This window comes from Metopolophium dirhodum, chromosome 1 (genome assembly GCF_019925205.1).
Source record: "Metopolophium dirhodum isolate CAU chromosome 1, ASM1992520v1, whole genome shotgun sequence".
In the NCBI taxonomy this organism is placed as follows: Eukaryota; Metazoa; Arthropoda; class Insecta; order Hemiptera; family Aphididae; genus Metopolophium; species Metopolophium dirhodum.
Window position 1 is genome coordinate 94,414,707 of NC_083560.1, and position 17,520 is coordinate 94,432,226.

Here is a 17,520-nt window from a genome sequence, read left to right on the forward strand (position 1 = left end):
AAGCCTCCTCACGCCCCCCGTTAAAACCTATACCTAACAATACCTAACAAAGTTAAAATATAAAAAAGGTGGACAGCTGTACAGTAGTTGTCGAGTATGTTTCTGTGACACAATTATAATAAACATTACCAAATGGCAAATACTGATAATATACTACCTAGTACCTACCTATACGTAAAAGTTAATTATATTATTGATGAAAATGGATAGTTCATCTATAGAATTTGAACAAAATTATTTCATTTTAATATCTATAAAAAATTGTTATAGTTATTATCACATTGACTCGAATAAGTCGACTCTAAAGTCTGAACGGTACACTCTCCACATTGCTTCAAATTGTGAATCATGTTACTTTTTAATAAAATTGTGTTGTTTCAATGTATTATTTCCTTAAACTATAGTAGTGATGATAGGTATACTGATATAGTGATATCTATAAATATAAAATTATATACATACAATGTAAACTAAAGTAATAAAGTTAAAACATTTCGATTAAGACAAATTTATTTAAGTATAATTTTATAAAACTTATAAAGTAAAATTAATTAATTAATTACAATTTGTGTACCCATTATTGTACCACTAATTTCAGAATTTGTACCAAAAAATTCTAGGAATTTCTCTAGGACCTAACCATATTAATTGTAACGAGATTTCTTCTCCAAATAATTGTTATAAAAATTAATTACCTACCGCAGTAGTTACTCCAATATTAAATTATACAAGGATTTCCTAGACAATATAATATAAATGTTTATTAAATAATTTTTTAATTACTTGTTTAGATGTTTTTTATGTATTCTTAAACATTTGAAACTGTTCACTTTTTTCATTTTTTGTCTTTTAATTTTTGCAAGGCCAAAAGCTTGAAAATAAAGTTCAATAATCCTCGTAAATTGTTTATACTGGAATTGATATTTTTTAAAAAAAAAAAAAACTTAAAGTCAAGCATTTTTATGAGCGTTTGAAAATATTACGTATACAATTCATTATTTTTAGATTCTGAGTGGAACGATAAATGCATTGATTTTACAATAATGTGTGTTTTTTTATTTTTCATTTTTCATTTTTATTTTAGTGTTTGTCATCTCCTTTTGGGACAGTAAAAATGCTTAGATTTTCTTCAACAGTATCTTTTCTGATAGGAAAGTGAATCTAGTTGGTACTTTGGGGAGGTCAAAAGTAAAAATTTCCAAGTAGTTTTCAAAAGCGCCGTGAAAAACAAAAGAAAAATTAAGGAAAAACAGAAATTTTTACGCAAAATCTGTTTTCGAGAAAATCAATTTTGGTTTTTGATGCAACTTTTAAACAAATTACCGTAGGTACAGGAAATTTTGACTGAATGTTTATATTGGCATTTTCTATACACCATAACAATTTCCAAATATGATGACTTATTTTGAGCTGTTTACGGACATTGACAGTTTTCAATTTTTTTTCCATAAATATCAATAACATTTTATTTGTTGGTTAAAAAAGCTTGAAAATTTAATAGAAGACTCCTAGTATACTGTTTCAAAGGCGGATGAAAAAAATAAAAATACAGTCACAATTTTTTTTTATACGCATTTATAAAGTTCAAATATTGACAAAATGCGTAACAATGACGAAAATTTGCAAATTATTTTGAGTTAGAAATTCATAAAAAATTTTCTATTTAAATCTAATATTTTAAAATGTAATACAAGATTGCTCATAAATTTTTCTACCCTTATAAAAAAAAAAAAAAATGTCTTGAAAAAAGTCAAATTAAATTTTTATAAGCATTTGAAATTCATAGTTTTACAACATTTGATTTTTACTCGATTTATTCACCTTTTTATACTTGAAAACGTTTTAAACATTAGCTCTGCTGTGTAGTATCTTGCTATTTTGTTAGTAACAGTAATTTATGTGTTAAAATTGTATTAAAATTTCAATAGCTATATAATAGTATAGAAAAAAATTCTGAGTGATAAGTCTTTTCTTAACCTATATTTCTAAGAATATTTAAAAATTGTCTAATTTTACTAACATTTACAACTGAAAAAAATCATAAGTATGTAAAGGATATTTTTAAAGTACCTACCTTGTAGTCGGTTTTCGTTTTACAATTCTTCAATCATTTTAAATTAATTTAATATTGTTTTTAGTTTAAAATTGAATTTTTCTAATAGATTTATCGTTTATGCTGCAGTATGAATGCATATTGGGATTTCCTCAGAAACAGACAAAATATTATGTAATATAGGTATTTTAAAATAAATATTTATTTAAAATAATTCAAATATTAAATAAGTGTTTAAAAATATTTGTTTAGTTAATTTTAATTGTTTTTATATATAGCTATGCATCTTAGGAGAGAACAAGACATAATAATTAGACAGTGTCTACTTATATTCAAATTTTAAAAATATATTCTAAAATATAATTTTATTGATTTATAAACTGACAATGAAAATAATAGATTATCATTTTTTAATTTCCTGAACATAATATATTTGAAATATTTTTATTTTTAATATTTTGTCCGGGAGAGGGGATTATCCCGTTAGGTGGGAAGGCACAAAGGGAAAACGTCATATAGATTCTAGTTTTGTGTAGGTACACTCTTAATCGAATATATTATATAAATAATATATGAACTTGAACTTTTTAAAATTATTTTTTGATTTTAGTCCTTCAGTGATACCGTCCTAGTATGTTCAATGTAAATTTGGCAAACAAGCAAATTACACAATTTGTCATTGGTTCAGAAATCAGAATCCTAAATACAAGTTTAGGTAGGTATTACCAATTACCTCATAGGTATCTAACAGAAAACATATTAACGTTTTACCTACATAGAATAGTATGTCATATATATACCTTAAACTTAAAATAACAAATAAAATATATCAAACAATTCAAACATTTTATTGATCATTAAGACCGACGACTATGGCCATTAGCTGTCTGTTTGCTTGTTTGTAGGGGACTAGGGGAGGGTATTGTAGGATAGTAAACACGGCGTGTATTTGGTTTTTGGCAGAATTTCGAATTGGGCACCCGTAGGTTTCTGCCATGCCCGGTCGGGGGATGGCATCCTCTCTCTCTCTAGACAGAGAGAAAAGCCGCCCGTGGTCGAGAATCGAACCGGCGACGGTACGCGTCGGAACCGTCGTCCGCTCGGCCACTCCGTCCCCCTTGAATCATTTTGTTCGGGTTGTTGGTGTACTTTAATTTTTTTGACACCGATTTGATTGAGCGGATATAAACAATTGTGAAAATAAAACCTATTATACTAAACCGACAAGCTCGAATATTTTCTGGATAAGCCGAATTATCTCAACTGGATTGGAATCACCTGCAATTCAGTAGTTCACCTATTTCATGTCCTTTATAGGATAAAGCGTTTACTAGTGAGTTGGGTATAAATGTATAACGAGTCTTGTTAATTTCTAATCGATTACTAAGAAAAAAAAATGTCGTTTTACCAGTATGTTATATAATACATCAATAAATTATTTATTCGTGTGCATTAAATATTTAATGTAGATTATGTTATAGCATATCATGCGTATGGCTATAACTTTGGTCATAATACTTCCGCCAAAAATCGAGATGACCGATTTTTCGACGAAACGTCCATAACGATTTTGGACACGCGTACTTACACATTTATTTTATTTTGCAAAATATCTCTCTATGAAGGTAAAATAATTATCACTCGTCAACACGTCGTGTTGGTAAACTCACACTGTTTAATAATTTATTGGCAACAATATTACAGTCGGCCTTTAAATAATTTCGCGGTACAGGAAAATCCCAGCGGCGGTGTCCGATATAATAATAAATAATATAATAATATTTGCTTTCACTTTTGAATTCCGGCAGTCCGGCATGAATACGTTATACCTGCGTGATACCTGTTGCAGAGTGCAGTGTCATTAATGACTCAGTTTCCTAGCCTGGTGTTGTAGCACGATTTTGAATATTATTTTTATACTCGTGATTAATAACTATTACTAAGTATATTTTTTTCTGGTATTTAGCAGTGCGAGTTTGTCACTGCTGCAGAGTGTTCAATAGTAATCTGTAATACGAAATATTTCAGTCGGATGATGACCTTTAATTAGCATTAGGTAGACATCGGTCAGTCTACACGTTTCGTCGATCGACACAAAATCGGTAAACATCAAAGGAATGTATTATTTTGTCGATCGACCGATGACGTACCAGTGTAATACTGGCTATCCTATGAGCATACTAATAAGTAAACATTCTGGGCCAATTTTCAAAATGTTTAATTTTGTTGTTACTATTATACCTACCAAATTCAAATAGTGCAGTTTTTTCAACTTTTTATATTTAAAAAATTGACTGACTTACATACATTTAATTAAACCAAATTCGGAATTTTCAACCACTTTAATTCTCCTTTATTTTAATGATATTTTATTATTTTTCTTACATAAAACTAAAGTAAAATTTCTCTATATTACATGCACCTACCCCAACTTAAATTAACCAACTGGCTACTGTAAGTCAGTCATTTTTTTCAAATAGACAAAAAATGTATTCATCGAAGTCGCTTTAAAATAATAGTGATATTTTAATTTAGCAACAATAATATATGTTAACATTCAAAATAATATAAGTTTAACATTTTGAAAATTTGCAAAGAATGTAAATCGAGAAAATAAAGAAAATTGAGCATACTAATATATATTAGTATGCTCAATTTTCTCAAAAATACCCATATCAATCAATATCAAAGGTCATCCGACTGAAATTGTATTTTATGTTAAATACTATTTAAGTGAAATATACAATATTTTACCAAATAAAAATACGCATTCAACACATAAGACACATATCATACACACTCATATCTTTGGTGGATTATACCCTATCGTATAGTTGGACGAGGTGGTGCATTTGATAATATAATAAGTTATAACAGAATTATAAGTTTGCCAAAATCAAATTTTGAAAGTGGCCTTTAACAAATATCTAAGATTTCCAACCGAAACATTGTAAAAAGATCTGAAGATACCTATACTAGGAATCCACTTAAAAAATATACTATAAAAACAATTGCTATATTCTAAAACAACATGTTACGTTAATTTCTTTATCACTTAGCATCAATAATAGGTATGCTAAAATGTAAAAATAATTTTTTAGTGAATTGGCCAAATTTAAACCACATCAAAAAGACGTTTTAAAATAATTGCAGGCACTAAGCTAATTAATAAGGCTATATACATAAGCGCCAAAGGTACAAAAATGACATATCATTTGTGCCAAAATTAATATTTTATATAAATAGTTATTTAAAAATATCAATCTTATATAAAGTGAGAGAGTGTGTGAGCCCACCATTACACCCTGGGGAAGTAAACCTTATTTCATAAGTAACTGGGCCCGTGAAATTATAAGCGAATTAGGGAATTATATTTCTTTATTTCTATTTCAATTATTTGTTCTATAATACTTTATGTTAGGTATTATAATACTTATTAATTATTTGATTTTTTTTTTCTTATTGTATATTTATTATACCTTACTATCTTAGTAATTATCTTCATAAACTTAAATTGAATAATTTTTAGCTAAGACTTATACTATTATTATGTATATTGATCTAGAATATTATGTAAGCACTCCTGGCGCCCACGTCCCACACAGGTTTTCTCAGTGGCAGTATTCGCTGTATGAAATTGAAATAAAATAAAACAAATAAATAAAAATATCCAATAATAAGAATCCGATCCTAAATATTATGTGAAACATGTCCACCAAACACATGTTCCAAATGTCATCTTTTCTGGTTGGAAAGTGAATCTAGTAGGTAATTTGGGTGATCATAAAAAAAATTACGTACTTATACATGTTAAATGAAGGTATATTATATAACATTATAAATAAGAGAATTCCTAAAAAAAAAGTTTTTTATGGATTATCATTATTAATTATTTTAATATATTGGGTGACCCACGGTAATTTCCCGGGCCAAAACGTTTAACCAAATCGCCGCTGCATATATCTCTTATAAAACTTAATTCCACCGTATTTATAGGCCTATACCGTAGCCTATAGGCTTTAAAGAACTATAACATCACGTATTTTAAGCATTCAAATCTAATAAAAAAAGTACGAAAACCAGGTTTTATACTTTCCGAAATAGTATACACAAACATTTTCCGCCGTACAATGTTTAAAAATATTGTAATAATTTCGATTTTCGATTGTTTGTTAAACTGGAATATAAATAATAAATATATATTCTGGCATCAATATTTATGCATCCCGATATAGGTACTTTATTATAAATCATAATACATTTTATAATAATACGTGTGTAGCTATTATATTATAGGGTACCTACAACGACGAGATTTTCGAATGAGATTCGCAATTTTAGCAGTGAAATCACGACAGTAAATGGTTTTAATTAAACACCATCATATAATACGATTCTATAATTCCTATAATATTGTTATGTCTTGTACCTAAAAATAGTTACTTACATTTTTTTACGTAGGTACATTAGCAGTTTTTTAATGATGATAAAATGGACATTACATAGCATTGACTATAATATATTGGATTTTAGGTAGGTAAGTTATACCTATACTTGTAGTTTCATGAATCGTGACAATATTATTAATATTTATTTTTAGATCGCTATTTTGATATCAATTTTTGGTTTCAAGACTATAGACATAAATAATACACAAGGTTCGTCACATTCATAATAGATCTATAATACGTATAATATATTATCAAAATCTCCTTACTACAAATTATATTATACTAAATAGGTACACTTTTCTATGGAATTGTTGGTCACGATATTTTTTTTTTTGCACGAAAACGTTTTAAAACGACAATAAAACAAACTAGTAAAATAAGCCAACAGTTCGTTTCATGTTTATAATAATATAATATGCCACACTATAGGCCGTATTCATCTCAGCTCCTCGGTGAGCGATGCAATGTTATTGGTACATAGTACCATCGTGTTTTAAATTATTTTTTATGTAAGGATTATAATGAGCTACTTACCAATACAATCGCAGCTTATGATTTTTTTTTTCAATTTAGCCGTTGAATGTTTCGTGCTAATATTTACATATCGTCGTGTATATACATAGGTACACGAACGTGTGCGAGATGTCTTATCTGTTACATTAAACGCGTGGTTTGTTATACAACTGTTGCATATTCCCACTAGAAATTTTGATGGCTATAATATTTATAATTTATAAGACCTTTCTTGTGGATTTACAAAACACTCATTCAAATTTATGAATTTTATTATTAATCTGCATGATACCTTAATCTGTATATACAAGAGGTATATCTCTTGAAATTGAAATTGATTTAAAAAATTACAAAATATAAGAAACGAGTGGCATATAATTTTAATATTTAACTTTTGCTTAGTTTTAACCTTTTAATTTTAACCCAGCTACTTAATTTTACTTTGTATTAATTACTTATTATTTTTAACACACAGTTAGACAAATGCTTGTTTTATAAATAACCATTATGAAAAATATTTAATATTTTAATATTAATTAAATTATGCATTTCAGCTGTACACTGTGTGTATTGTATACCTATGTGGATTTTCCGAGTGTACTTCTTCATTGAGAAAGTCACTGGAATTATGTATGTGTACAATTTGAATTCATTGTATACGAAAAACGATTCTAAACGAAGATAGTATAATATATATTATGAAGTATATTTTATGATATATTTATATTGCTATTAAAGTAATTTATTTTACTATTAGTAATACGATAGGTTGAATTAATTTATGACGAAAACTTTGGATTTGATAGTGTCAATGTGTGAATAAAATATAATAACATACGTTAAAAGTTAAAATTTTCCACGAATGATATTTTGAATTTTATCAAAATTACTATATAATCGTTTTTCTTCGTTTAAATACCTAATTTCGTCCAAGTTTTAACTTCAAATGTATATAAAGCTAAAACGTTTTTTAGATTTCACTATAAACCCCAAAGAGCCTTGTATTAAAGTTTCAAGTTTTCTTCTTCTTGTTCGTCTAGGGCTTATAGCGGTCCATTTAGAACCATCGCCGCTTCCAACACACTCTTCCACCTTTCCATATCCAACGCCACTTCCATGTCCAGCACTGGATTAATTTTCTTCAGGGTTTTCTTAACTCTATCGCACCATCTCTGCCGAGGTCTGCCTCTTAGTCTTTTTCCCGTTAGATTGTTTTCTGTGAGTTTCTAAATGAGTGACCCCTCAGCTCGCCAAACGTGTCCCACCCATTCCGGGCTTTTCCTGGCTAAGAAATGTCGTAGATTCGGTTTATTGTACAGTTGTTGCAAGTTTTCGTTTGATCTTCTTTGGTAACTTTCCAAGTCATTATTATATATCAGTCCATATATTTTTCTGAGTATTTTCCTCTCGAAACTCTGTAGCCTTTCTTCATCTCCTTGAGTGCTAGACCACGTCTTGCATGCGTAGGTACGTTACTATAAGTCTCAAGTACGTACAGTATAGGCGTTCCTTTATACGTCTGGACAGTAACTTGGAGGAAAACATTTCTTTCAGTGTTGTGAAAGTTTTAAGTTTTAGCTATACAAATTGAACATTTTATACATTTTTAAATAAAAAATAATTTGCCAATTTTTATGTTTTGACGAATTTTTGAAAGTTCTAATTTTAATTTCTTATGAGAAATAACCGTTCCTACGTATTTTTAATATGAATAAGTAGCCATTATAACTTATGCAAGGACCCTTGTAGGTATTACATTTTTAAGTTTTTTGACCCAACAAATAATTATTTGTTATTGATATTATTATAGAATAAAAATTAAAGTAAATCGAAAACTATCCAAACGAAGACGGTCTAACTTTTTAGTAACCAATGTTACAACTTACAAACAATTATTTTAATAATAATATTAAAATTTTAATAAATGTTACTATTTTTTTTTGTTTCCTGATTGTTTTAAAAATTACTCAGAATTTTTAATTTTGAGTTTCCTATATCTATACGGGATAAAATAGAGCCAATTTTCTACCAGAAACCTCTATCAAGTTTGATAGTCAAAGCATTTTTCTACCAGAAACAATAAAAAAAACACACATGATTGTAAAATCAATTCATTCTTATCGCTCCACTCATAATCTAATAATATAGTTTTAAAACAATCCCCTAAAACACTCTCCCGCATATATATACGGAGCTATAAAATTGAAAACATCAGAACAAAAAAAATCAAATTCTGACCCGAACCAAAGACACGCGTTTCAAGCGAACCTACAATTTTGCGTGGAGACCGAAGTTTAGTACACATATTACATAATATGTTATTATTATCATGTTACAGTAAACAATCGAACTTTTCGATCCAAAATTTGCGTGTCGTATCCCATTACAACCCGACGGCAATACCGATAATATGAAATCGAAAAAGCGGGTGGCCGAACAGCAGGCGCCGGTCGATTACCGGGAAGATTACGACGAGAAGTTGGTACAGCTGAACAGGCGGTTGGCCGATACCAGGACCGAGCACCATCGGGCCAGGGATGCACTGGACGATGGTGAGGCCGACTACGTCGGAACCAAGGAACGGCGCGATATGGTGCTCGGCGAGAACGGCCGCCTGATCGCCGAACGCCAGAAGTCCGTGGACGGGCTGGTGGCCGAGAAACAGCGGCTGGTGGCCGAGGTGAAGAGCCACTGGGCCGTCGTGGATGCGCTATACGAAAGCAGGGTCGTTCAGTTCGAGCGGATGTTGACGCGCCTGAAGGAGGATGCAGACTTTTTCAGGACTAGGTTCGATACCTCGACCCAGAAATTAGAGAACAGGGCCACCATGATGGACAAGATCACTCGGGTGTTGGAGAATGCGAGCAACCTCAAGGTGAGTGCAGTACGAAACTCGATGGGTTGTAAGTTTATAACTCTTATGACTTATGAGTTATAACTACCTATCGTAATAATGGCGGGTTCGGCCCTTTTATAGCACTTACTATAAAATACGTGAGTTATATTATAAAATATGCGCTGACATGATATATATTATTTTATTAAAAATCACCGAAAAATGTAATCAAATAATTATGCAGCGCACTAAAAATGTAGAAAAGAGCAAAACCGTTTTTATTTTAAATATTACAACAAACATTTACAATTAATTTGTTTAACGTTTTATAATGTAACATTGTAGTTATAATAGCAGTGAAAATATTTATTATTTTAATATAACATAAACCTAGTTGGTTGCCATAGAATAGTCTAAAAAATAATAATAATAGTATTCATGTATAAAACTAATATTTAAATTAAAGTTTTAAATAATATGTTATCAATCTATCAATTAAAAAAATTTTGAACAATGGCTTTAATACACTGTTGAGCTCTATTGCCCTATACCCCCATTATATTATAATACCAACCTGCGTTTTAATATTAATATATCATAATTTGAATGTAAGATAACATAGTTATAATTTATTCACGTTTTTAAAATTACTTTATTTTCGTCATTGCAAAAATGATATTTCGAGTTACACAGAGTTGCTATGACCCTATACCTATAAAAGTGATTAGCCAATCGCCAAGTATGCTCACACTCTTTTTCCTTTAATTTATCCTAAAATGTTTCCTTTAAATTTTTCCATGTTTCTGTAAATTGTTAAGCAGATGATTTTTTTGAAAATTATGTATCTAAATCGAAATTCGAAAAAGTAATTTGTAGCAATTTAACTTTATTTACTATAAAGATGAGTCTATTTACATCTGAAAGAAAATAAGGAGGCTCATTTGGAGCATAAATTGTATAAGGCGTGTTATCTATAAAAGATAGTAATTTGGTGCCGTTTGGATTAATGACGCGACAACCCCAATTAGTGTGTTTTGCGTTTAAATCGCCTGCCATTATAATTGAGTTATCTAGACTCATTACTTTATCGTAATCCGAAGTGTGCATTTGGCGACTGGGAGGTTGATAAGCACTGACGATGGTAACATATCTATTGTTTAATTTAATTAGCACTGCTACGGCTTCTAGGCACAGCAGGTTTAGATTAGGAATTTCTTGTTGTTTAATTTGGACACGAACAAGAATAGCAACTCCACCCATAGCTCGTGTCTGTGTAACACGATCTGCGCGGTGTAAGATGTAGCCAGGGAATTTAATTTTGTTTACACTTGATAAGTGTGTTTCTGTTATACAAGCGATATCAATGTTATGATGAATAAGGAAGGCTAGTAGAGTGTTCCTTTTATTTTTTAGTCCGTTGGCGTTCCAGCTTAATAGAATGGTATTATGGGGATCCATTTGAGTTTAGATGTACGCTATTAAGGATGGCTGGCAGATTTTCTATTATTTTCTGCAATAGTTGAGAGACGAATGTGTTAATTAAGGGTAACAGCGTTTTCATGAAGTCATTATCTATGTTGTTTAATGGCTTATCTTGCAATTTATTTTTAGTTGCGGCAGCGTATGAATGTTTATCGGTTACGTAATTTTGTGTGCTATTAGAGATGTTCACCGGGAATTGGAATTTCGTATAATTACTTGGAAGTTGGGTAGCGTTATTTTTGTTATTATTATTCTTTTTTGAAATTTGTTTGTAGAAAGTACAGCCTCTGTAGCTCGCTGGGTGGCCACTAAGGCAGCTTACACATTTTGGTGGAGTTTCTGTATCTTTTGGACAAGAACTATAGTGGTGGTTACCTGCGCATTTGACGCATCTAGGTGGTAAGTGACAAAACTTTTTTGTATGCGAAAAACGCTGACAGTTGGTGCATTGAGGAATGCCCTTGGAAGGTTGCCTTGGTTCTACCGCTACTACACAGTGCAAGAGTCTGTTTAGAGAGTAAATCGCAACAGATGATTTGGATAGCAGTACCGCTACGATAGGTATTGGAGTTTTGAAATTATTTTGAAGACGAGTGACTGAGGCTACTTCGAATTTCAGTTCTACGAGTTCCTTATATATACAAGCTTCTGATATATTTACAGAGAGGTTCCTAATGATAACGGATAGTTGTTTGTTTTATGGGAATTGGTAAGTGTGGTATTCTATACCAGAATCGTCGAAAAGTTTTGTTGCGGTTCTATCGTCGTCAATAGAATCCATGTTTAATTTGAGATCAGTTTTTGTGTTCGCGATGGAGAATTCATCAAAAGTTATATTGGCTAATGATGTATGGAAGTTTTGATAATCAGAAATGTTACATACGTAAATAGGTAGAATTTTTGGTCTAACCTGTGATTGTTGAGAGCTGACTTCGTCTTCGGTACCGTCCGTATTGTCGTTGACTTGGAGAGTTAGAAGTGGAGCGAATCTATTTTTACTTGTATAAGGAGGAGTGAGAGCAACACTGCTAGTTCTTGTTTTTTTTTTTTTTTTTTGAAGTATCTGGAAGATTTTGATCTTGAGGAGAACCCCTATTATTTTTAGGATTCATTGAATAGGATTAATTATAAGAAACACAAACGTTAGGATTTAACAGAGCGCTGAGAACAACCTGTCGCGGCGGCTACTGACAACCAACTGATATAATAAATATACTAGATTAAATACTACATATATTTTAATATTTTACATCTATATAAAATATGCAAAATAATCATCTGTTTAATTAATAATTCACAGGAAAAAGGGGTGGTTCACATTTGAAAAAAGTTAGTATCTTCTCAGGACACTCCTTGAATGATATAAATCTAAGTATATCAAAATATGGTAGTTAAGTACAGTAGTACACATACTTATAAGTTATACTTATCAATCTCAAAAATCAGAAGTTGAATAAACTCAAATAACTAAAGGAAAAATGGGGACGAATATGTTTGGAATAAATTACACCGTATATTTTATTTTTTTATTTTTATAAACAGTTTAACGGTCTAATGTCCATCATAATAAAATTGCATGTCAATATTTATGCAAAAATAAATATTTAAATAATTAGAGATAATATTTTAATAATAGTACATAATATATGAAAAATTCATCAAATTTGTAATTAAATTATACATTGGCGTGTGTGTGCGCAGGGTACCCAGTATCCACTACATAATTTGTGACGACGATAAAGGACCCATTTATATCTTCTTGATGGTTATTTTTCTTAAAACACTCAATATTAAAGTTAGAATATCGTTTTCGAAAATGACCTTACAAATAGATGAACAACTTATAATTTATAGACGAGATACCAAAACCCTTATAATACAATAGCGTCAATAGGTGACTATTATACATAATATAAGCTTCAAACAATAATTATTATTGTTTTATTCAAAAAGTCACTTATAGGTAGTTACATTTTATATTTTAACGACGGTAAATAGTGATTTTACTACTGGAAGGGTCCAATTTATTATTTTTGAGGACCCAATAATGTTTGTACCTTCTACATATCCCGGTATAAGAGATTTAAACATAAATTATTATATCTCGACAGTTAAAATTATAGTTGCATATATAAGAAAAATATAACAACCATGCATTTAAAATGTTAAAACATATAAGAAACTTATAAATTATAATATTGAACGACGTTTTTGTAGCAAAAACAACAAGAAGGCATGTACGCCAACAGACAGATATTGGCATGCTCGATGTATAAATACACCGAGGAGTTGGAGAGATATATCGGTAACTTCTTCGAAACAGTTTTAGTTGGTAGATCTGACAAACTCAATCGGCAAACAATGCAAAACATAAAAGAATACGACAGATTAGTTAAGGTAAGTACGCAGACGCAATGCGATCCGAAACAATGAATAATACAATTTCACGCGTAAAATAATTTGAACCTATATATACCGACAAATCCCGATCACTACCTACATAAAGCTTTTTTTTTTTATTGAACAAAATTTTATATTTACTATTTGTATTTACATGTTATACAATGAGTAAATTGGGCGTTGGTTTATTGGCGTGAAGGGGAAGTCGTCCATTGACGGCACCCCATTGATAAAACTAGATAAATAAGCTACGTTTTATTAGTTGATGCTAGAATTTCCAAATAATATTCAGTAAAAGTTTAAAATCATAATTTTTTAACTATTTATTAAAAAGGAGAAAATTGTAGGTAATCGTGCTGTTGTACAGTTAGGAGTCAATTGTACCTATCTGGTCATTGAGTATATGCACTGTGATTTTAATTCAATATTTATAGTAAATACAATAAAAACGATTATAAGCGAAGATTGTCTACATTTTTGGTTTCCAAGGTGACCAAACAATTATTTTAAAACTTAATAATAATATTACAATTTTATCAAATGTTGGTATTTTTTTACATCGAATATTTTAAAAGTACTGAGAATATTCAATTTTCAACTCAACAATTCAAATGTCTATTAATGTCTATAAATAAGTCAAAAAGGTCCAAAATATTTTAAAAATATTATCATGTCTAAGAAATGTTAGTACAAAAAAATAAAAGTCTCCACAGATGGGTATTATTTTTTCAATTACGACAAAAAAATTAAATCAATTTAGTCAACAATTTTTATTTTATAAATAATCCCGTTTTTTTAGTATTTCACGATTAATTTGAAGATTAATTGGAATTTTCAACTTTTAACAACCCCCCCACCAAAAAAAAAACTGGGTCAATTTTAGGTATTGCTTATGGGTTATATTAGGTTCATTTCGCCAATGGCGTCATCGAATGTGGACTTGGACTTGGCATAATTTTTGATTTAATCTATCGTATTTACCATCTGTGCATATTTGGAATTTTTTTTCTTTAACTTTTGATGATTATTTGACTTATACTACCGTGTCCAACAATGCCATGATCTAAAATAAAAATATAAATATGAACACAATTATATTATGTATACGTCATGACATATTGTGTTATAAGTTAAAAGTCAAAAAATATAAGTCTTAGGTATATGGTATATACATAATAAAATATTATCTATTATCTAAATATATTATACTACCACCGTCCACCTGTTTTGTATTAACTTATTATATTATTATTTATATAGTTGTGTAATTTTTGTATACATTTTAGTATGTATACACCTAAGACTTATGTTTTTTTATTTATAACTGATAAGTTATATCACAATATATCACGACGTAATGACGTATACATAATATTGTGTTCATATTTATATTTATATTTCTGGGCTTTTTTTCCGCGATTCATTTAATTTATATAAAGGCAAAACAGGAACTACCCATTTAATTTATAATATATGCCCCGATAATACAACAAGATAAGATTTGGTTCGTTTTATGTTTTTTTTCCCCGTGATTGTATTAATTAAAACACGATTATAATATCTGTTTAGCAATTTGAAAAATACAGAAGAAATTATATCCCGGAAAGAAAAGATCAGCGATTGGCCAAACTGTACACGCAACAAGCCAAAATAATTAACAAATTTAAAATAGAGCAAATGGAGGAAAAAATTTCGAAAAAAGAAAGTGTCGTGCCGGAGAAGCCATATGAAGGCGTTCATATTCGTCAACAACATAGCAATTATAAAATCGTACCGCAGAGAGAAAATTCAAAACATGAACCTCTCGTGGAGTTGGACCCACTGGAATCCGTTATTAAACTAAAAATAACACTAGTGGAAGAGATCACACAACAAGACATAACAGTAAGTGTATTAGTGATCGGTTTTTTTTTTTTAGGAGTAAAAGCCATAGGCGCAATTAGGAGGGGGTTGGGGGGGGGGCTTAGCTCCCCAAATATTTATCTAGCCTCCACATAATTTGTGTCTGTACCTATTATGTTTAATATCATTAATGTCAACATTTTCTTTAATTTCAAATTTGAGGTTTTTTTTTAATTTGAAAAATTTGTCTTTTTTCTATAACAAATATTGTATTCTTTATAGAAATTATGAAATTTTTTTTCAAATTAAAAAAAACCTTAAATTCGTTCACATATTTTTTCTAAAATCATTTCATCAACTCGTTTTGTATTATGCTTTTTGGTGATAAGACAAATAGGTTGTTGCCAAAATACATTTACGTTATAGATATATTATTTTAAATTAATTTAACTGAACTAATTATTCTGCAGGGGTGGCCAAACATTTTAATTATACGTTCTACCTACTGAGAATATATTTTTCCGTTAATAATACTCACGTAAAAAAAATATTATTTTTATTTTCCTGTTCTTATAACTAATATTAATAATAATAAACATACTTATGTAACAAAAATGTTGAGCTATTTTAAAATAAGACGTGCATCCCTGTCAAATTTTGTCAAAATTCAAACTTTAAACAAAATTAATATTTTTTTTTAAATTACAACACTAAATTACAACACTACAACACTAAAAAATCGTTGTTTTATGTGTGAATATCCAATTTTGTCAAAATTTAATTTACAAACGCTAACCAAAATTAAGTCGTAAGACTTAAGTATCTATAATCTAAGAAAGCGACATCATAAAATTGTCTTTTAATCGTTATTAATAATTATTCAATTTTTTTTAAGTGTTAACACTACCAGACCATGCCCCGCCGGAAAACTGAGTATATATTTTCCCCTTATTTTTCGATCAGTAACCATTATTATTTATCAATATAATATCGTAAAATAATTTTTTGGTACCTATATCAATTATACCAGTGGTTTTGTTATTATTTTTAAAATTATGTCATGGTAAGGTTGTGTACATGTATGGTAAACGTCTTTAGATGTTCCCTAGTATAGGATCATTAGCTAAGTCAACTTTGTTATTGCAATATTATTGGCTATACTCAATAAGCAGAAATCGGTTTATGGTAAGCATTATTGAGTTGTACCAGTTTACTGTTACCGCTATTATACAATATAATATAGTCTATAAGTATACGATTCTCTATTATCGTTATTATCATTATTTACGCTATTTTGTCTAGGAAAATGAATCACGAGAGTGGAAATGCAGTTATTTAAACAAACTGTTTGACGAAATTAGAACGGTTGCGGATAAGGTAAAACAATACGTAATCGACGAAAGACAACCAACATCGTATGACACGACTGACTTTGAATGGTTATTGAACAAGGGCGCAGTTGGACATTTTGCAACCAGCAAAACAGCGTCCATACAGACTTACGATTATGACGTAGAACTGAACATAAATCAATCATACACAGAGTGTAAAAGAAACAACTTACAAATGTAATTAAATAACTATGATAAAACTTTTTTTCCAATCAATTTTTCAACAAAAAAATGTTTACGAGAAATATTAATTGGAAGAAAAGTTATTACATAGTTATATTTGGTTATTTCTTTTACATCTCACACTGTATAATTAACAATAAAATTAATTTTAAATTTTTTAACTGTCTAAATGAGTGAATTAGTATAAGGACATTTACCCTCCATGACATTTTTAGTCATTAGAGACATCCCCCCCGCATAGGTAATTTTCTCCCCATGAAGAATATGATGAATATACTATACGTATATGGTTATTTGTGAACTGTATAGAAACAGCGACTATAATATTATCGACAACCTTACATTATTTCACCAAAAATACGACTGAGA

The 17,520-nt window shown here is 29.7% G+C and overlaps 1 protein-coding gene across 1 annotated transcript in view; it reads left to right on the forward strand.

The window, feature by feature from the left end:
• LOC132937529 (uncharacterized) overlaps positions 1 to 17,149 on the forward strand; it is a 30,266-nt gene extending 13,117 nt beyond the window's left edge. The window contains exons 2-5 of the mRNA XM_061004349.1: positions 9,356 to 9,892; positions 13,553 to 13,732; positions 15,305 to 15,619; positions 16,880 to 17,149. Coding sequence (XP_060860332.1) covers positions 9,428 to 9,892; positions 13,553 to 13,732; positions 15,305 to 15,619; positions 16,880 to 17,149 — 1,230 coding nt within the window. The 5' untranslated portion in view covers positions 9,356 to 9,427. The remainder of the gene's footprint in view (positions 1 to 9,355; positions 9,893 to 13,552; positions 13,733 to 15,304; positions 15,620 to 16,879) is intronic.
• The last annotated feature ends 371 nt before the right edge of the window (positions 17,150 to 17,520 follow it).